At 45.7% G+C, this 21,476-nt stretch overlaps 1 protein-coding gene across 1 annotated transcript in view; it reads left to right on the plus strand.

Annotated features, from left to right (window-relative positions):
- DNAH1 (dynein axonemal heavy chain 1) overlaps nt 1–21,476 on the plus strand; it is a 162,426-nt gene that overhangs the window by 73,481 nt on the left and 67,469 nt on the right. The window contains exons 27-38 of the mRNA XM_036738850.1: nt 962–1,075; nt 2,190–2,378; nt 5,055–5,160; nt 5,653–5,766; nt 6,553–6,702; nt 8,909–8,995; nt 9,203–9,389; nt 11,193–11,284; nt 11,992–12,146; nt 12,415–12,592; nt 13,372–13,566; nt 14,206–14,325. Of these exons, the coding sequence (XP_036594745.1) occupies nt 962–1,075; nt 2,190–2,378; nt 5,055–5,160; nt 5,653–5,766; nt 6,553–6,702; nt 8,909–8,995; nt 9,203–9,389; nt 11,193–11,284; nt 11,992–12,146; nt 12,415–12,592; nt 13,372–13,566; nt 14,206–14,325 (1,687 nt within the window). The remainder of the gene's footprint in view (nt 1–961; nt 1,076–2,189; nt 2,379–5,054; nt 5,161–5,652; nt 5,767–6,552; nt 6,703–8,908; nt 8,996–9,202; nt 9,390–11,192; nt 11,285–11,991; nt 12,147–12,414; nt 12,593–13,371; nt 13,567–14,205; nt 14,326–21,476) is intronic.

Raw genomic sequence — 21,476 nt, forward strand, 5'->3', positions numbered from 1 at the left:
CCATCCTTTTTTTAATTTAAAAAAAAATCTCAAAAAAGCTAACAAAACCTGGAAAACCCCAATTTAGCCATACAATGCAGTTACCAATAATAAGTTTATCTTCTTAGTCCTCCCCATCTGACTCTGTTCAGTTACAATAAGTATATAGGTTGTTCTTGCGGTCCTGCTTTCTGTGCCTTGCATTGTGTCATCGAAATCTTGCTGTATTTCTTTGTCTCCCTTGTAAGGGTACTGGTCGTCATACCAACATTTGTTTGGTTACCCCTTGGCTGAAGCTTCTTCCATGCTTTGTACTAGGGCAGAAGCCAGTCTTGGGCATAAGCTGCAATGTAGCCATTCCCCATGTCCATCAGACCCAGACAGCTTCTGCCCTTCTTAGCCTTCAGTGCCAGTCCCAACACAGCTATTTAGGGTTCAGGGGGTCTGTGATGACTGCAATTGGTGTAGTTTGGAGCCCCTGAGACTCTCCACATGGTAACAAAGAATGCTCAACGTGGCCCGAGTAGACCAAAGCTAGAGCGCAGGAGCAGGAGAAGGAGTGAAGGGGCAGGGGCTCCACCCACAGATGACCTAGCCCGGTGCCTCTGCAGCCACCTTGCTCATTACCAGGAGGATCTTTACCCTAGTGAGGAATGAAGGAGGACCAGAAACTCTCAGAGAGAATAGGACCATACTTTACTTCTCTAGATTTCTTCCTGTGGCTCAGAAAAATGTAGTGATGCACCTGAACCATAAAAGTAACTTAGTCCCACTTTGTACCCCTGGTTTGCATAAAAATTGTGGAAATTTACCTAGTATATCATGTCATCTGACTGCCAGCCCTAGTTTACCTGTGCACCCCAAGAAGTCAGATCATTCTGTGATGTTCTCACCCTCGCTCCTTCCCTGAAATAGCCACCCTTCCGCCAAGATGCCCTTTTCCTGCCTCCTGGATCTCAACTCAGTTCTTTTAAATCTCCAGGTACTACTGGACCAAGAACGACTTGTACATCCGTGCAGTCAATGCTGAATTCCTCTATGGCTATGAGTATTTGGGCAATAGTGGGCGCCTGGTGATCACCCCCCTCACAGACAGGTGAAGGAGGCATCTCCTAGCCCTGTGTCGTCTTCCCCAATTCCCCTTGGCAATAACCAACCCGCTGCTTTTGCCGGCTCTTACACTGGATGCTCAGAGGCTTCACATCACTTTATAGAACAACTTCGTTCATAGAAACCTGGCATATAGGGGATACTACTGGCTGAGTTCAGCCAAGACCTAGTGAAGCTTGTGGCTAATAGGATCTGTGGTGCAGATGGAATTCTTTCTAGCTTGGGGAACAGGGAAAAGGAAAAAGCAGAAAAGTCCCAGCTCAGGTTAAGGTCAAGAGCTTGGTGTTCCAAGACAATCAGAAACCAGGCAGACAAATCAGTGGGCAGAAGACAGTAGCCAAAACCAGACATGCACAACGATGCTCAAGAGAGAATCAGCTGGGTGATAATGTCTAGGTTGCAAGCCTCAGGGGATTGGTATCATATGCTAAGACAAGGGGTCACACTAGACAAAGAGTGATTTCAGTTTATGTGTGAGAGTTTTAATTCTAGCCATACAATGCCAGGCTGGGCCTTGTCCTCTAACCTTGACCAGCTCCCATTTAGCACCAGAGTCTCTATGTCATCGCCACCTTCATTGACCTCCGTCAATCTGTGGGACAGTAGATGTCCTCCCCCCAACTTAGAGAGTCTGTGATTCCAAGATTTTGTGTCTTATCTTTCCTGGGCTTCAATTTCCATCCATCTAGTGATGGAGTTGGATCAGATGGTCTCTGGGGATTCAGCCAGTGGGGACCCTCTGTAGTTTCTCTGATGTAGCCTAGCCATGCAGTAGCTGGGAGTGAGCCAGGATAGAGCTTCTGGGAGAGGCGGTGTCTCTGGGGTGGGTGTCTTAAGGAGTAAGAACAATGGATTGGAATCCTAGAGGGAAAGAGCTGGCCCTGCCTAGTGCATTTCACGTAAACTCTGAGTGTTTGCTCCTCCTAGCTGTGTGGCCAGGGGTAAACTGCTCAACTTCTCTAAGAGACAACACTGGTGGCATTTACTTCCCACAGTGGTTGTGAGGAACAGATGAGAAAGGTGGACAACAGACTCTGCAGACCTCAAAGTTCTCCATCCATGTCAGCTATTATTCTTTCTTTCCTCTTTCCTTCATGTAGGTGTTATCTGACTTTGACTGGGGCCTTGCACCTCAAATTTGGGGGTGCTCCTGCTGGCCCGGCAGGGACTGGGAAGACAGAAACAACCAAGGACCTGGGGAAAGCCTTGGCCATCCAGACAGTGGTGTTCAACTGCTCTGACCAGCTTGACTTCATGGCCATGGGCAAGTTCTTCAAAGGTCTTGCTAGGTGAGAGTCCTATTTTGGGGAAGGAATGGGGGTAGCAGCCACATGGGAGGTCTGCCCCTTGGGACTTTGGCCGAGAAGGCCAAGCATTTCTATCCCAACGATGGGGAGCCAGAAACAGCAACCAATGAAGGAACCATTGCAATAGGCAAAGGGAGGGGAGGGGGCGTGGAAAGGAGACTTGTGAAGGCCCTTGGATGTAACATCCTTCACTCTGGGAGCTGCTCCTTGGAAGAGGGATTAGACTAGTCCTGCTGGGCCCCAGAGGGCAGAGCTGGGACCAATGGCTGGAAGTTGTTAGTGCTGTCCAGAAGTGAAAGGGGCTTCCTTGGGAGGGAGTGTGCTCCTCTTGCCCACAGTCTTCAAATAAAGAAAGGCCTGATGACCATTTGCCAGGGTGGTCATAGAGGGGACTCTTCTTTAGATATGGGATGGGCTAGATGGCCTCTGGGATTTTTTTTCCAGTCTGGGATTCTGTCCTTTTGATTGATGTCTGCGATACGTGTGGAAGAGATGGCATGCCAGGTGATTTTTAGTGGTCGTTGGGCTGTTGCCATGGCTGGAGGAAGCTTCCTCCAGCTGGCAGGACTTCCCCTCTTTCCCGGCCCCAGCACACGTGAGAGTGTGGAACCGAAACTGTAGCAGGCCATTGTTCTAGGTGACCGGGCCTTGTGTCTTCCAGGCTCTGTGCTCTGTGTTGAAGCTACAAAGATGGAAAAGACAGTTTCTGACCCCAAGAAACTTATAGTCTGATGAGGAGGAGGACGTGAAGCAGGAGAGGGTGGAATGCGATCAGGCACCACATGGTTGTCTGGTTCTGTCGGAGAGCAGAGTGTGTGAAGGGCCAGACAGCGGGCAGTCAGGCCAATCCTCGGCTCCCCCGTTCGTAGCCGTAGAAGGAAGGTCTGTGAGCAGGGGAGCACAACGGACAGACCTGGGCGTCTTTACGCCACACTCTTTTTTAAGGTTTGCCAAGGGCTTCCTGTGTGCTGTGTCATGTGATCCTCACAGGGTTGTTGCGAGGTAGGTGCTGTTATTATCTCCATTTACAGATGAAGAAACTGAGACTGAGACAAGCTAAATGATTTATCCAGGGCCCCATGGCTAGTGTCTGGGCCAGGATCTGGGTGCAGATCTTCCTGAAGCCAAGGTCCTCCATCCCCTGTGTCCTGGATATATAGGCTTGTATATTTGGATTACTGCTGGGGGCCTTGTGAAGGACAGCTAAGGGCAGTGGACAGAGTGCCAGGCCTGGAATCAAGAAGACCTGAGTTCAAATTTAACCCCAGATACTTAGAACTGGGTGACCCTGGGCAAGTCACTGAACCCTGTTTGCCTCAGTTTTCTTATCTGTAAAGTGAGCTGGAGAAGGAAATGGCAAATCACTTTGTATCTTTGCAAAAAAAAAAAAACAACCCAAATGGGGTCATAAAGAGTCAGACACGATTGAAATGACTGCACAATAAAACGTCTTGTGAGGGTGAACTGGACAGGAGAGAGCAGAGAGACCAATTAGGAAGTTATTACAATAGTCAAGGCCAGAACTGTCCTCTTAGTGAATGCCTTCTAGCAGGCCAGTCCTGCCTCCTTGGGGGTATGGGAAAACTTGGGCCCAGAATCATTTGTCTGCCCTGGTTGGGTCCACAGGGAAGCTCCTGTTCACCTGCCTTTGACCCTGAGTGGAGGCTTCTGGCTCCTTGTCGCTCTCTTCCTGGCCTCACCCAACCACCAGCATGAAGAAGGAGAGAGCCGAGTGCTTAGTTGTGTCTGTGTGCAGACAGAGATAGTGGTGCTGGAAGAGAGAGATGTGCGGATAGACAAGAGAACCGGATTTCTCACCACCCTCTATTTTATAACTAGCACTTCGTTAGCAAGCATAATTAGTTAAAAAGGAAGTCAACAGTCACTCCTCAGGGGCATGTTCTCTCCTTCCCAGCTCTTGCTAGTGTCCTGGGGTCTCTGTCTCCCCCATTCCTCTTCCTTGGTTCTTGCCCCCAGTTGCAAATATTTCTCATCAAAGCTCTGGCCAAAGAGAGAGTTGATAAGGGCTAGAGTTAGAATGATGGCAGAGTGAGCGGAGAGAAAGAAGGAGATTTGGGTAAGGACGAGTTGGCAGGACTTGGCAACTAGTTTGTGGTTGTGGGGGAAGGACCAAGTCCAAGATAACTCCGAGGTTACAAAGCCAAGATGGTATGCAATCTAAAGGTCAAGGGAAGCTGAGGGGCTTGAGCAGGCTTGCTTGAAGATTGGTTTTGGAGAGGAGTTTCAGATATTTACTAGGAAAGTCTTGTTGCAAAACCCTTAGAGACTTGGCAGCAGACCCCATGGCTTCTTCCCCATGCTGGATAGTCAGCAGCAAGAGTTTGGTATCCCAGGCTACATAAGTCAATAACTATAAATCAAGTACCTACTATGTACAGACTGCTGTGTGGCCATTGCGAGGGGTAGGAGGTTACAGTGTGTCTGAGGAGACAGTCTATGGTAAGACCCAGGACAGTGATCTAGGACACATCATTGTGCCTGGATCACTGCGGTCTGGGAGGTGATGGACCTCCCAGCCAAGAGGGAGACCTCTGTTCAGGCTGGTCCTTGCAGTCCGAGCTGAGCCTCAGGTCGGGGCAGGGCACCGGGACTCTGAGTATTGACGCTGCCCACTTACCAGGCTTACTTTCTGCTTAGCTCCGGGGCATGGGCTTGCTTTGACGAATTTAACCGCATCGATGTGGAGGTGCTGTCTGTGGTGGCTCAGCAGATCACAACCATTCAGAAAGCTCAGCAGCAGAGAGTGAGTAGGGCCAGGCGGGGGGAGCTGGCTAGCGGCCTGTAATCCCACGCTGCCCTTCAAGGAGGCCCGACCTTACTGGCATCTTAAGATCTCTTGTCTTTTGGGGGATGTTGGTTACAAACACCTCACTCACGTCCCCAGTGAAAGGGAATTTGGTTCCTCTGCTCATTCTGCAAGCACTAGTGGAGCGGCCAGTATGTCCTGTGCAGAACGGGGGCAGCTGGAACAGCTGGAGGATGTCCTGACTAAAGGGGCTCCTCCGTTTGGATAGCAATGGGTTTGGAGCTTCTGTATTAGCGTGGGAGAAGTGTTTAATGAACCTGAGTATCTCTGAGTATCTCTGTGCTCTTAGGAAGGGGGAGGATGGCTGATGTTAGGTGGCTTGCCAGGCCACAAGGAAGGGCCTATGCACTCCTGGGAGTCTGGTGGCGCTTCTCTGAAGCTGTTCCAAGGCTCCCTTCCCCAGGAAGACTGAGTGTGGTCTTTTTGTAGGTTGATCGATTCATGTTTGAAGGGGTTGAAATACCCCTTGTTCCCTCGTGTGCAGTGTTCATCACTATGAACCCAGGCTATGCTGGACGCACTGAGTTACCTGACAACTTGAAGGTAAGTGTCCTAAATGCTGGCCCAGAAAGGCAGTGTGGACCGGTGGGTCTGGGCTCTAGTCCTTGCTGTGCCACCATCGAGGGGCAGGCCTGCACAAGATACCCGGGGGTGGTGGCTGAGCCATCTGTGGGACGGGTCAAATGCAGACCCATGTTCTTCTGATTATATCATCTCCTCCTCGATAAACTCTGCTGGATCCATGCCACCTCCAGGATCAGCTATAAAGTCCTTTGTTTGGCACTTAAAACTCTTCACACCCTGGCTGCTTCCTTCCTTTCCAGTCTTCCTGCACCTCGCTCCACCCCTCCATACACTCTGTGCCCCAGCAGTCCTGGCCTACCTGCATCTCTTTGCATACAACACTCCACTTCTTATCTCTGGGCCTCTGCCCCAGCTGTCTCCTGGGCCTGACATGCTCTGCCATCCATCCCTGGCTCCCTTCAAGACTCTGTCCAAATGCTACCTTCTCCTCCTCCATTAGGATAGGATCTTTTTGAGCACGGGGACTGTTTTTGCTGTTCTATGCTTAGGACGGTGCCTGGCACACAGTGAGTGCCTAATAAATGCTTGTTGCTTGATTGGTTTGTTTGGGGTGCTTCCCTTAAGTGGCACGCCTTCCATGGTTGGAATGGGCTTTCAGAAAAGTGACGTTTGCAGGCCCAGGTGTAGAATAAGTTTCTTCACCCACCTGTGCTTGTGCTCTGGGACCTGCTGGACAAGAGGGGACACATAGGGCGGGAGGGTCAGCGACCACCATGATGGTGTTCCTCCTTTGTGCTCACTCAGGCTCTCTTCCGACCTGTGGCAATGATGGTTCCAGACTACACCATGATTGCTGAGATCTCTCTCTACTCCTTTGGGTTCAGCGATGCCAAGGTCCTGGCCAAGAAGATCACCACAACATTCAAGCTGTCATCTGAACAGCTTAGCTCCCAGGTGAGGCCCTCCCTCCCTTACCCCCATCTCAGAGTTCACAAGCGTTCTTAAGGAAACCAAGTTGAGCTTGTGTCTGGGTCCAGTTTCACTCCTCAGGCCATAGCTGTCCTGTCCCAGAGAGGATGACATGCACTCCAGAGACTCAGCTTTTCTCTTTCAGGAGGCCAGGCCAGAGTTCAGAGCAGGCAGCACGGTAAGACTCCAGGCAGGCAAGTTATGAGGTGAAGAATATGCTAGTTCCAAATATGTCAGGGTGAGGACAATCAGAGCACAGCCCTTAAAGGGAAAGCCTGATACCCTCTTCTAAAGTGAATCTTGAGCAAAGTAAAGCTCAGTTAAAGGGACAACAACTGCTTTATTTTGTATACAGGTAGGTAAGTCCTAGGTACATGGTTTAAGTTCAAGTAAATTTGATTGCGTTTAACTTGGTGATCAGACTGTGCTCGAATCCCCAGCTGATGTGTCTCTACCTGTTTCCTTTTTCCAATTTTTAAAAGGCAGAACTTTCAACAAACATCACATTATTTCCTGGTATATTTTGCTCCTCTCCTCAATATCCACCTTGCACTGAACTCACACTTGTAAGAAAAAAGAACCAAACAATTTAACGAGCCTAACAGTGTGTGCGATGTTCTGCCCTTGTAGGCTCTGCCCTTTCTACTGAGAGAAAAGATGTGTGTTTCCTCCTCTCTTCCCTGGAACTGCTTACTCTGAGTCTAACTGCCTTTTAACTTTTTCTTCATTTACACTATCATAGTTGTTGTGTATGTTGTTCTCTTGGTTCTCCCTTCTCCATTCTGCATCCCTTCATTGAGGTCTTCCCGTTTTGGTCGTAACTCTTTATATTTATCATTTCTTACAGTGCCACAGTACCCCATCACATTCACAGACCCAACTTGTTCAGCCCTTCCATGATCATTGGGCACCTGCCGACTTTGCTTCTAGTTCTTTTGCTACTACAGCGAATGTTGCTATGAGTACTGGTTTTGTATGGGACCTTTCTTTCGGTCTTTGATTTCTTTGGGTTATGTTCCCAGTGGTGAGATTGCCGGGCCAAAGGGTATAAAGAGTTAAATGACTTATTGTATCATTCCAAATTGTCTTAAGAAATGGCTCCATCAAGTATTTTCATGTGCCTATCTCTCCATAGCCCCTGCAATGTCGATTATTTCCATTTTAAAAATCATCTTTGCTAATTAGATAGCTGTGAGAGGAAACCTCAGAATTCTTTTCATTTGCATTTTTCTGCAAATTATGAGTAATTTAGAACATTTTCCCACATGATTATGAATCACTTGAATTTCTTTTTCTGAAAATTATGTCCTTTGTCCACTTGAATGTTACTTGAGGTTGAATTAAGACCACTTGTTGTGTGTGCTGTAGGAGTATGACATCTCTGCATCTCTAGGAATCCTGAGCCTAGTGATCCCCAAACCTTTGAGCTCAGGCTTCTTCCTGAGCTCCTCTGAGGTCTTTTAGGACCCCAGGTCCAGTTCCACCTATCTATGCTTTGTGACACCATTAGAGTAATACTCAGAGAATAGGACTGTGACCATCTTCTAATGAATGGAGAGAGTCCTCTAGGTGTACTTCTCCAGGATTTTCTGAGATAGGCCAAATACTAGACCGTTAAAGAAGAAAGAAATTAAATTCCAGTTCAACAAACATTTATCAGGAATCTACTACGTGCAGAGCCCCATAGGAAATACTGTATTTAGATAAAACATGGTCCCTGCCCTCATGGAGGTCCCAGTCTAGGAATAAGACACAAAAAATGGACTAGACAGAAACCCCAGGTAGTGGTAATATATGACATGATAAATGAATAAAAGAGCTCTTACACAATGTTGTGTGAAGTCTGAAGGGAGAGCAGGGAAGGCTTCCTAGAGGAGGAGGCAGCAGCATTTAAATTGGGCTTTAAAGGATGGGTAGGAAGTCCTCCTAAAAGCTGACATTTTTCTCATAACCTGTAAGTTAGTCCATGCAAGCACAATTATACCTACTTTACATGTGAGGAAATGGAGACTCCGAGAAGGAAGTGACTTGGCCAAGATCACACATTCCTTACGTGGCAGCATTAAGATTTAAACCCTGGGAAAAGAGGGATTGGCCTAGATGGTCTTCAAAGGATTGGGTCTGTTAGCTTCTTCTTTGACCATAAGATGTCTTCAAGAGTCAACATGATTCCTTCTCCTTGTGGCAACAGGATCATTATGACTTTGGGATGAGAGCTGTGAAGACTGTTATCTCTGCAGCTGGCAATCTGAAGCGGGAGAACCCAACTATGGATGAAGTAAGCATCAGTGATTCAGGATGGGCCCTGACTCAGCCTTCCCCCTCGGAGCTCTCTTCTGTATGGAAGAATTCCTCTGGGGAGACATATCAAGAGAAAGCCAGTCCCCAAAGAACAGAGACAGAACTTTTGCGATCTGGGGCTGCCAGGAGTGGGTGAGCAGGGAAAGGTGCTCCCAGAAGAACTCTGATCTTGGTGTTGTTGCAGGAGCTGATCTGTCTCCGGGCCATCCGGGATGTGAATGTGCCCAAGTTCCTGCAAGATGATCTCAAGCTCTTTTCAGGCATTGTATCTGACTTGTTCCCTAACATCAAGGAGGAGAAGATAGATTATGGTATCTTGGATGAAGCCATTCGCCAGGCCTGCTTCCGGGACAATCTAAAAGATGTAGATGGTGAGTGAACCCTACTGGGGAGGGGCAGGATGGGGTGTAGCTTCCCAGAAGTAGCCATGCTATGCCATTCTTGGGCAGTACAAGATGAGCTAACCCTGAGGCCAAGACATCCCCTAAATCACTTAACTCTAGGTCTGAATATGTGATGAATACTCAGAAGTATCATTGCAAGAATATTCCTTGTATTGTCATCAAACAGTATTACAGTATTCTAGTCATCTGTCAACAAGCACTTATTACATGTTTTCTTTGTGCCAAGCAGTGGGGATACAAAGAAAGGGAAAACCCATGGTGCCTACTCTCAAGAAGCTCACATTCTAATGGGGTGGGCAACATGCAAATAATAACAAACACACAAGATCTATAGAGTGTAAATGAAAGGCAGTCTCAGAGGGAAGGAACTAGTGCCTGGGGACCTGGGGCTGGAGGTGAGGAGGGAAAGCATTGCAGGCATGAGGGACTGCTGGTGAAAAGGCGCTGAGGATCAGCAAGGAGGCCAGTGCAGCCGGATCCAACAGTGCACAGAGGCAGGAAGGCGCCAGGTCGTGAAGGGCTTTAAATGCCAAACAGAGTTTTCTGTGTGATCCTGGAGGTCATAAGGAGCCACTGGGGGTTATGAGTAGGGGAGGTGACATGGCGACGTTTAGGAAGATCCCTCTGGTAGCCGATATGGAGGATGAATTGAAGTGAGGCAGGGAAACTAATGTGAAGGCTTTGGCAGTAGTCCAGGTGAGGGGCCGTGAGGGCCTGCCTGTACAATGGCGTGGGCTATGTGAGCTGGGAGAAGGGGATGTTGTGAGGTTTAAAATGACAAGATTTGACAAGAGCTCGGTTGTGTGAAGTGCGTGCGAGGGGAGTGTTGAGGATGATGCTGAGCTTGTGAGTTGTAGGGGAAGGGGGAAATGACATGTACGTAGACCTACTATGTGCCAGGCTTTACAGTTATGATCTCATTTGATCCTCACAACAACCCTGGGAGGTAGGTGTTATTATTATCCTCATTTTACATATGAGGAAACTGAGGCAAACAGGTGAAGTGACTGGCCCAAAGTGACACAGTCAGTAAATGTCTGAGGTCACATTTGAATTCAGGTCTTCCTCACTCCAGGCTCAGCGCTCTATCCACTGTGCCACCAGATGCCTCAGTTTGCATGCCTGGGAGTCTAGTGGTGCCCTCTGTGTTAGTGGGAAAATTGGGAAGAGGGGAAGATTTAGGGGGAAAGATTAGAAGTTCTGTATTGGAATGTTGGGTTCAAGACACCTATAATATATTCAATTTGAGATACCCAAGAGGTGGTTAGTTTGTAATTCAGGACCAGGAATCAGAAGAGAGATGAGGGGAGATGTGGAAATCAGCTGCATAGAGAGAGAGCGAGGAGCCCGTGGGAACTAATGAGGTCACCAAGTGAGATATTATAGAGGGGGAAGAGAAGGAGACCCAGGACAGAGCCTTGTCCACTGCGATTAGCAGAGTTTATTCAGCCATTTATCAACCATTGGATATTGAGGTTATTTCCAGTTCCATTGACAGATCATCCTATCTGTATTTTTGAACAGCTTCCCCTTTTTGTCTGTACGACAATACTCAGCTTCTGTGTGCAAGGATGACTGGCTGACTTTGACATCATAAGATCAGAGATTTATTGCTGTAGGAGACCTTAGTTTTTATCTTGTCCAATCCCATTAAAAATGACGCGTGAAGTGGTTTGCCCAAAGTCACACAAGTGGCAAATAAGAGAATCAGGAATCAAAGCCACACCCTTTGATTCCAAGTCCAGCTGATCCTTGTCTTCCTTCCTCCAGGCTTTCTAACCAAATGTATCCAACTGTACGAGACCACAGTGGTGCGCCATGGCCTCATGCTTGTGGGGCCTGCTGGCTCTGGGAAGACCAAGGTAAGAATGGTCCCATGACTGAGGCAGGCTACCCTCAGGTCCCCTGGGCTTGGCTGAGAGCCAGGGGAACAGGAAGACCCTGCCCTGGGTTCATCTGCTGTCGTGGTCAGCAGCTCTGACTTCAGAGAGTGTCAGTCATCTCATGTTGTCCTGGAATCACCAACATGTGGTCTTAGCAAGGAGCTGCAAATGGGCTCAGAAACTCTAGCATCTCCCATATTGTTTGTGAGTGTTTTCAGCCTGTTCACCCTCGAGTGAAAAGAAAAAAGCCTTTAAGGGATGGCAGGATGAAGGAACCATTGGAGTTGTTCCCTCTTGCAGATGCTCCTCCAGGGTCAGGGGAAGGGCAGCCCAAGAAATTAAGAGACAGAAAGGACCTAATGGGTCCCCAGCTCCCTGCCGAGATGGGCATACCCACCTTGGCATTGCTTAAGACAAGAGTGGTTTGGAAAGACACAGAGCTGGTGAAGGTTCAGAGAGGGTTGGTTAGTTCTGCCATAGCAGCAGAAGCCAAGTGCTCTTAGAGGTCTTCTACACTAGCTCTGTCACTCTCCTGATGGGGAAACTGAGGCCTCCTGAGAAAGGGACTTGTGTAAAGTCCCCTGAAGAGAGGAGGCAGACTCTTAGGACACAACTCAAGACTCTTTTTCTCATGTACCTTCTGCCTCTTCAGAGTTAGACTTTCTCCTGCATCTCTGTTTCACCAGTGTTACAAGGTCTTGGCAGCTGCGATGACATCCCTGAAAGGCAAGCCTTCCATTAGTGGTGGCATGTATGAAGCTGTCGAGTACTATATCCTCAACCCCAAATCCATCACCATGGGCCAGCTCTATGGGGAATTTGACTTGCTAACGCATGAATGGTAAAGTTCTGTCTCATCAATCCTACTTGGGGTTTGAGGCCCTTTAGAAGGGCAGCTGAGCTCTCTCTGGAATTGTGTTTCCCAGTAAACCAGAGCCCCCTCCTAGCAGCCTGGAGAGCCAGATCTCCTGCCTCCCGCTTCCTAGTTCCTTCACTCCTCCTACCCCCTGCTTTTTCATCATTCAACCATGCCCAGTCATGCAACATCCCATCTTTCCTGACACACATGTACCCTATCCCTTCCTCCCATCCTCCCTTGCTTTCCACAGGACCGATGGGATTTTTGCCTCTCTCATCCGGGGAGGGGCCATTTCCTCCAACACAGACAAGAAATGGTACATGTTTGATGGCCCGGTGGATGCAGTTTGGATCGAGAACATGAACACTGTGCTGGATGACAACAAGAAGCTGTGCCTCAGCTCTGGGGAGATCATCAAGCTCACAGAGGTGCCTTTTTCTTTCAGGCCATGCCGGGAGGAGTCGCTCGCACTGCCTACGTCAGCCCCCTGAGCCTGGGTCCTCTGAGCTGATGCTCACAGAGATCTGCACCTTTGGGCTTCATCTCTGTAGGGCTGGCGCTGGTCCCCAGTGACACATCTTTCTTATGAGCAGTTCTTTCTGTCCTCCCCTCCTTTCCTATCCATGTTCTGTCTTGTCATAGACCCCTGGAGTGGTGCAGCAAGACTAGGGAGCCACATGGTGCCAGCCCCAAACTCAGTGTGGGCCAAGAGGATCCCCTGAGAGTCACTTTGAGAAGAGTATTCTCTATTCATATCCTGGGTAACTCATAGCAGTCTTCAGGCATGGCAAAGTACCCTTAAAGCCGCAACATAGTGAATGGGTATATGAGGGAGATTATTCTACTTTTTAGATAATCCACTTATTTCTGGGCTTCCATATTTCCATAAACTGAAGGGAAGCTGGATTTAACTAGACTGACTCTAAGGTCTCCTCTTCTAGCTCCAAAATCCTATGAACTTCCAAACCAGGCCGACTTCCACCCCAGCACCTTCCTCCATTTCTGATCCAGAGTGGCTATTCTTCTATCATCTTTTTGCCAGCAAGATGGTGGATGCCATCATGAGGCCTCTTCCTTCTTGCTGTACTCATTCGCATTTCTGTCTAAACCGTTTCTGTCAGGGAGCAGAGTCTCACCTTAGAGCTGCTTAGAGCTCTCGGGGAAACCCCACTTGTGACAGAGCTTCTTTTGAATTTGTTGGTTACAGTCCATGACCATGATGTTTGAAGTCCAGGACCTGGCAGTCGCCTCTCCTGCCACTGTGTCCCGCTGTGGTATGGTTTACTTAGAGCCCAGCATCCTAGGAATCATGCCCTTCACTGAATGCTGGCTGAGGAAGATCCCCAGCATCATGATGCCTTTCCGGGAGAAGTTTGAAAGCCTGTTCCAGAGGTTTCTGGAGGTGAGTGAGGGCTCTCAGGACAAAATCAGCCTCTGGACCACCTAGAATGTCTCCTATTTGTTCAGCACCAAACTCTCCAAGAACAGGATACTCCCACTGGCTCTGCTGTCATTCCTCAAACACAACACTACTCCTGACTCTGTAACCCCCATGCCTGGAATGATTTCCCTCCTCATCTCCACCTTCCAGCTTCCCTGGTTTCTTTCAAGACTCACCTCAAATCCCACTGTCTTCAGAAGTCTTTCCTCAGTCTCTTTAGACCCCCAAATGCTAGTGCCTGCTTCCCTCTGAGATTACTTACCATTTATACCATATATATTTTTTATATACAGTTTTTTTATGTGTTGTCTGCCCTTAGACCAGAGTGAACTTCTTGAGGCCAAGGGTCTTGTTTTTGTCTTTCTTTGTATCCTTACCACTTATCACAGCTCTTGGCATATAGTAAGTGCATAATAAATGCTTGTTGACTGACTGACTTGATTGACATCTGGTTAGCATGGGAAAAGCCCATTCTATAAGAACCACTTTACAAGGCAGAGGGTGGACCGAAGCTCAGGAAATAAAATTAGAAATTCCTAAGGTGACGGTTCCCTGTACAAGACAGACATCATCCTGGCTTCTCAACTTGGTCTTTTCCAGGAGTCTATTAAGTTTGTCCGAGAAGCAGTGAAGGAAGTGATTGCCTCCACAAACAGCAACCTGACCATGAGCCTCCTCAAGATCATGGACTGCTTCTTCAAGCCGTTTTTGCCCAAAGAGGTAGGAAGACTGTGGCTCCTTGCCTCCCATCTCCCAGATCACCTCTCCTCAGACAAGAAGGATAAATAGAGAGGAGCCATTCACCCAGTCCACCAAGGGTTAAGTCTAGAATAGGACATCATAGTATCATGGGGAATTTTTTGTTTTTATTTTTAAAATATGTTTTGCTAATGCCTTTTGTCTTAATATTACAGTCACTTCCTGCCCTGGCTCAGTCCCAAACTGTGAAGAGACAAGGGTTCATAGGTACTAGTCTTACTGGAACTCGGAAAAGCAGTAGATGAGGGACCTCAGGATGAAAGAGACAAGACGTTTTATTGGCCACAGCATAAAAGTAGGGTGACATTGGAAAGATAATCCAAACTTCTAAGAAAGGCAGGTTGACAAAGATCTGGGCTACTAAAGGCATAAGACATAAGGAAATCATAGACCACTGAGTCATGGATTTGGAGCAGGAAGTGACCTTGCAGGCCATCTAGGCCACGTCATTTTACAGTCAGAGAAATTGTGGCTTAACGAGGTTTAGCAGCTTATCCAAGATCAAGCATCAAGAGTGGAATATGAACCCAGGCCCTGTAATTCCAGAGCCAGTGTTCTTTCCACTGTACTGTGCTGCTTGCTTGAATCCTCAAACAAGAATTCTCTCCTCCTTGGGACAGGGCTGGGTATCACAATATTCAGGGCTATTCAGCCCTATTGCACATCGACTGTACCTGAGGCTCTTTCCTTCACAGTGTAAGATGGGTGTGTGACCAAATAATATATGTGTTTCTACATGGGTTGTTCAAAATGGGATTCGTGAATGGCAAGGATAGATATGCCTGAGATTTCTGCCCACCCCTTGAGGAATCAGGAGACAGGCCCTGAATGAATATTTTTTTCTGTAGCCTCCAAGAAGGGTACCACACTAGAATTATGTCTAGCTACTATTATACATATTGTTGGTCTGTAGAGTGGGATTATTTCAGGGAATTCAAAACAAAAGGCACTTTCTTAAGAGGGCAGGGTAGCCCCAAGTGTATATCTACTAGCTTAACCCTTCCCATCAAAGACTAGTTACATCACAAGCAGTGAGCAATGAATAAACCTATTTATCCCAGCAAACAGAAATAATATTCACATAGTACTTACTATGTGCCAGACACTAATCAGAGAAGTTATACAGATTGGAATACACCAGAAAATACACAATAATGGATGAGCTCTTCCCTGGGATTAAAACAAGGTAGGGAAGAAAACTGAAAATCAGAGATATGTTGAAGAGCTGTCTTCTCTTACATGTCTGCAGTTTCTAAAGTCTGTCTCTTTCTTCCAACTATGCATAAGAATGTACAATGCTCCCAAAGTAAATGAAAGTCCAGTTGTAGTAGTAAAAGTTTATTTCCATCTTGGATTAAGGCCGAGCATGTTGTTGTTATTTATTACGTGTAATTTTTATTGTATCATAATCTGAAAAGGATGCATTTTATATTTCTACCTTTCTGCATTTGATTGTGAGATTTTTATGCCCTAATACATGGTAAATTTTTGTGTAGGTTAGGTGCCATGTACTGCTGAAAAAAAGGTATTTTCCCTTCTTTCCCCATTCAGTTTTCTCCAGAGGTCTAGCATAGCTAAATTTTCTAAAATTCCATTCACCTCCTTATCTTCTTTCTTGTTTATTTTTTGGTTAGATTTGTCTAGTTCTGAGAGGGAGAGGTTTAGGTTCCCCACTGGTATGGTTTTGCCATCTATTTCTTTCTGTAACTCACTTAGCTTCTCTAAAAATTTGGATGCTATATCACTTGGTACATATATGTTTAGTATTGATATTACTACATTGTGTATGGTACCTTTTAGCAAGATATAGTTTCCTTCCTTATTTTTTTTCATTAGATCTATTTTTGCTTTTGCTTTGTCTGAGATCAGAATTGCTACCCCTGCTTTTTTTTACTTCAATTGAAACATAATGGATTCTGCTCCAGGCTTTTACCTTTACTCTGTGTGTATCTCTCTGCTTCAAGAGTGTTTCTTGCAAATAACATATTGTAGGTTCTGGTTTTTAATCCACTCTGCTATTTGTTTCCATTTTATGGGAGAGTTCATCCCATTCACATTCACAGTTATGATTACTGTGTATTTCCCTCCATCCTATTTTTTCCGCTGTTTATATACTTTCTCTCTCTCTCTCTCTCTCTCTCTCTCTCTCTCTCTCTCTCTCTCTCTCTCCCCCCCCCCCTCTCTCTCTTTCTCTCTCTCTCTGTCTCCCCCCCCCCAACCCCTCTCTCTTTTACCCTATCCTTCCTCTGGTTCTAGGATAACAGGGCAGTTTTCCTTGATGATTTCTTGAAAGATGCTATCCAGGCTCTTTTTTAAATCATGGCTTTCAGGTATTCCATTGATTCTTAAATTATCTCTCCTGCATCTATTTTCTGGTCAGCTATTTTTCCAATGAAGTATTTTCCATTTCTTCTATTTTTTTTCATTCTTTTGATTTGGTTTGATTCTTGATGTCTCCTAGAGTTATTAGCTTCTATTTGCCCAATTCTAATTTTTAAGGAATTATTTTCTTCAGTTAGCTTTTGTACCTCTTTTCCATTTGGCCAATTCTATTTTTAAGGAGTTGTTTTCTTCAGTTTTTTTCCCCAATTTGGCCAATTCTGTTTTTTTCTAAGGAATTGTTTTCTTCAGTCAATTTTTGTTCTTCCTTTTCCAAGCTGTTGACTCTCTCTTATACAACTCTCATTTCTTTTTCTAGTTTTTCTACTACCTCTCTTAATTTGACTTTTAAAATCTATTTTGAGCTCTTCTAAGAAGGCTCTTTTGGCTTGAGACTAATTCACGTTCCCCTTTGCAGCTTTGCATGTAGGCATTTTGACATTGTTGTCGCCTTCTGAGTTTCTGTTTTGAACTTCTCTGTTGCCATAGTAGCTTTCTATGGTCATTTTTAGCCTATTTCTTGACTTTTAAAGTTGAGCTCTGCTCCTGCGGCGAAGGGGCCCCTGTCGCAAGCTTCTTGCACTGGGACCAGGAGCCTGGTCACTGGATTTCTGCACCAGGGCCTCAGGTGCTAGCAGCTTGCCCACTGTGCTGGGATGGCTCAGCCTAGTCATTCCTCCTGTACCAGGGGTTCCAGGGCTGGCAATTTGCCTTCTGCAATGGAGCTGGAGGCCTCATAGCTGGCCTGCTGTGCCACTGGCCTGCTGAGGCAGGACCAAGGGGTCTTAGTTGCTGAGCTGTGTTGTGGCTAAGAGCCTCCCACTGGCTTGCCCAGATCCCATCTGCACTGGGCTGTGATTCCTTTTTACTCATGTGAGACAGACCTTTCCTGAAGTCCTAACTTATCTTAAGCTGTAAAATTGTTTCACTCTGTCTTTTTGTGGTTTCTGTCACTCCAGAATCCATTTAGAGGCTTGACTTAACATTGTTTTCAAGGGAAACTAGGGAGAGCTCAGGCAACTTCCTGGCTTTTCTTCACTATCTTGGCCGACGGGTTTGCATATTGTTGTTCATTACTCCATGGAAAAAAATGTACAGAGGGAGATGAAAAGTAAAAGCTATGATCCTTGACTCATAACCCAAAAAGAAAAGAAAAAGCCCTAAATTCCAGATAGTGACAAAGTGTCTGTGAAAGCAAATGCCTTCTCTCTAGGGAAAGGCTGAGTCCAACAAGGAGAGAGAAAGCTCAAGTGGAACATTCCAAGATTCTTATATTTGGTTTGCGAAACTTCCCATGACCCCATGCACAGAAGGTTCTCTACGACTCTTCCACTCATAACTTTCTCCTACCACCACTCAATGACTCAGGCTGCCGCTTCTAAAGAGCAAACTCCCTGCCAAAATGGCCTCCTAAATAGGAAGCAGGCAGCCCAGCTCCCCAACACTCCAGCAAAACCTTGAAGTTCACAGAAGACCAAATAATTATCAAGAAGTCCAGTGAGAAATTACAGTAAGTAACTTCTTTGACCATATAACTGTACAAAAAATCCTCCAGAAACACATGGGCAATAGGGAAGGTGTCCCCCAAACAAAGTGAGTGCCAATGTGGCCAGAGATGGGCTAGCAGGTAGCTTGTAAAGTCTCTGTCTCAGAAGCAGCAAGAGCAGAGTTCCCCTGAGAAAATTCAGAGGGGGGACGTGTCAGAAATCCCTGAAAACTTGGTAAGACTTGGGAATGGGAGCACGTAGGGACCAGTAAAGCTGCCCCAACCCTTATATTAGCACTGTCCAGACTCAGAGGCCCCAACATTCCTAACAGAGTCCAGAGATAACAGACAGAGCCCTAAAGAGCCAGTGAGTGGAACCTTAAAGATCTAGAAGGATCTAAGGCAGTGAAGTAGAGGGCAGCACAAGGACCCAGGGGACTCAAAGTGAGACCAACCAGGGTTGATTGTCCTACCCAGAAAGGGTAGGAGCAAGGGATGAAGTCTGGCCCTGGCACAAAGGCCCAATTCAGGAACTAAAGCTAGAAAGAGAAGTATATCAAACAAAACATCAACCAGCCTCAAAAAAATGTGCAAATCTAACTCTATGACAACCACAGAGACTCAAAGGAAACAATGGATTTTTGACAATACCTAAAAGAAATGACTCAAGAGATATAAAATTAAATAAACTCTCTCAAAGAAATAATTAGAAGGAGAATAAGTAGCTTAGAATAGAAAGTAGTAAACCTCACCCAAGAAATGGAATCCCTGAGAACTGGAATAGACCAAACAGAAATTAATGACTACATGAGTCAGCAAGAAAGATGAGAACAAAATCTAAAGACTGGAAAAATGGAAGAAAATATTGGACATAAAAAACAACTGGTTTGGAAAATAAATCAAGGAGAGCTAATTTGAGAATCATCAGAGTTCTAAAAACTATGGATAAAGAGAAATCTGCACACTATGTTTCAAGAAATAATAAATGAAATCTGCCTCCTAGGGCAAAGTAAACATAGAAAGATAGAAAGTGTCCTTGGCACTTTTAGACAGATGGTTCAATATCAGAATCTGATACAATTTTATTAGTGAAAATGGTAAGAAGGAAGAGTTATTACTGCTTTGCTACAGCACCCTAAGGACCATGGGACTTAACCACCTTACTTGCAGCTGAACTCTTAAGTGTTGTCTTAATAACTAATAATAAATGTCATAACAAATAAATGAGTTCAAGAATATGACAATAACCTGAATGGAACCTCAAAGGGCAAAATCCAAGGAATGTCATAGTCAAAATCCAGAGCTGCCACCACAAAGAAAAATAATGCGAACATCCAGAAAGGAGGTCAAGTGCCAAGGACCCACAGTCAGGATCATGCAAGACCTGGCAGCTCAACTGCAAATGAGAGGAGATCTTGTAATACAATATTCCAAGAGGCAAAAGTTATATGCTTACAACCAAGAATAACTTACCCTGCAGAGCTGAGCATAATCCAATGCTATGGGACAGGGGGAGGGGTGCAATAGATGTATAGTGGAATAGTAGAATAGTAGATTTTCAAGCATTTATGATAGAAGGACCTGGTCAGGAACTCAAATACAAACATGAGGCTAGAGAAACATGGGAAGATAAATTTATTCAAGCAGTTGTAAGGGAGCTGTATGATGATGTAGTGCTAACATTCTACTAGGGGAGAAGAAACAAGTGTCCCTTTGGAGTCTTAATATCTTCAAGTGTTATTGAGGGAGTAAAACAGGAAAACAGGGATATATTGATTTTGTTCTGTGGGGAAAGAGAAGGGTGGATACAAAGAAGAGTATACTAGTGTGGAAGAGAGAAGGAAGGTGGGGGAGCATGTCATTTCTTGTCATTGGGGTTCATAAAATGAATATACAGGTATAGTGGAAGGGGTGGGAGGAATGGTCATTGAGTGGACCTTACTTCTTATCTGAGATGGACGAAAGTAGGTTGAGTATGCACAAAAACGGTTTGGAACAGAATTACATCAAATTTAACAGTGAAACAAGTGGAGAAAGGGAGCAGGATTTAGGAGAGAAGATACCACCTGGAAGGGAATGGTCATAAGCAGAACAAACTTCCTGATCCTGAAGGTAGAATTAAAGGTTGGGGTGGGGGTAGAGGGTGGAAAGAGAAAAGAATAAGAACCTAAGGAGATAACTTAGATTGCCTTTTGTACATATGGGGAATGGATGAACTAATTGTGGCATGTAAAGGTAATGATATATCCTTGCATCACAAGAAATGAAGAAAGAGACGATTGCAGAAAATCCTTTGTGGTATGAAGTGAGCAGAACCAGGAGAACAATTTGTACCAGTTCAGCAGTGTCATAAGGAAAAACAACTTTGGATGACTTAAGACCTCTGATCAACGTAATGACCAGCCATGTTTCCAGAGAACTGGTGATGAAGCCTATTACCCATCTCCTGGCAGAGGGGATGGACACGAGGGGCAAAGATACACGTGTAGACATGGCTGCTGTATGGATTAGTTTTGCTCAACTGTGCTTATTTGTCACAAGTTTGGTTTTTCCTCTTCCTTCCCCTTGGTCATTGTGACATTTTTAAAAAGTGCAGTGAAGAAGACCAAAAGGAAAACAGACAAGAAAGAGAGTTTTGAAAATAATGTGTATAATTTTATATGTATATATACACACATATGTATATATAAAACCAAGCAGCATACAATGGAGAGTCACCATTTCATGTAGAACTTTTTTGCTGTGTTATGTGTACGGAAATGGCCTTTTTTAATGTTTAAGTTCAGGATAAAAAAAATTAAGAGTGGGGCTGTATCCTTTCTCCTTCTTTTCTCTCTTCTAGTATTTCTTCTCAAAAATTTCAAACAGCCTATATCCAGTCCATGAGAGGCCAGAAACCCTCTTACTTCCATAAGAAGTCTTATCAGGAGCACTTTAAATACTTCCAGGCACATGCATCTTCAGATACAGTCTGGTTACCTGGTTGGGCTTGACACAGTTGAGTATAATGGTCACCTTTTATCTCTATCCCTTCATGTTTCTATCCTCAGCCCACACTGGAGCTTCCTGCTGGTCACCAAAGCCCAATTCTTTCCATATGGTATCTCTTGGTCTTGAGATTGAAGGCAAGTGAGGTTTCTGGGAGCCTTCATCCTGATGCCTCACAGAATCCCATGAGCCCCCACTCCCAGAGTTGCTCTGAGCCTCTCCCTTTCTAGAGCTCACAGCTGCTGCTCAGGGTCCCTTA

The sequence above is a fragment of the Trichosurus vulpecula genome, chromosome 9 (genome assembly GCF_011100635.1).
Source record: "Trichosurus vulpecula isolate mTriVul1 chromosome 9, mTriVul1.pri, whole genome shotgun sequence".
NCBI lineage: Eukaryota > Metazoa > Chordata > Mammalia > Diprotodontia > Phalangeridae > Trichosurus > Trichosurus vulpecula.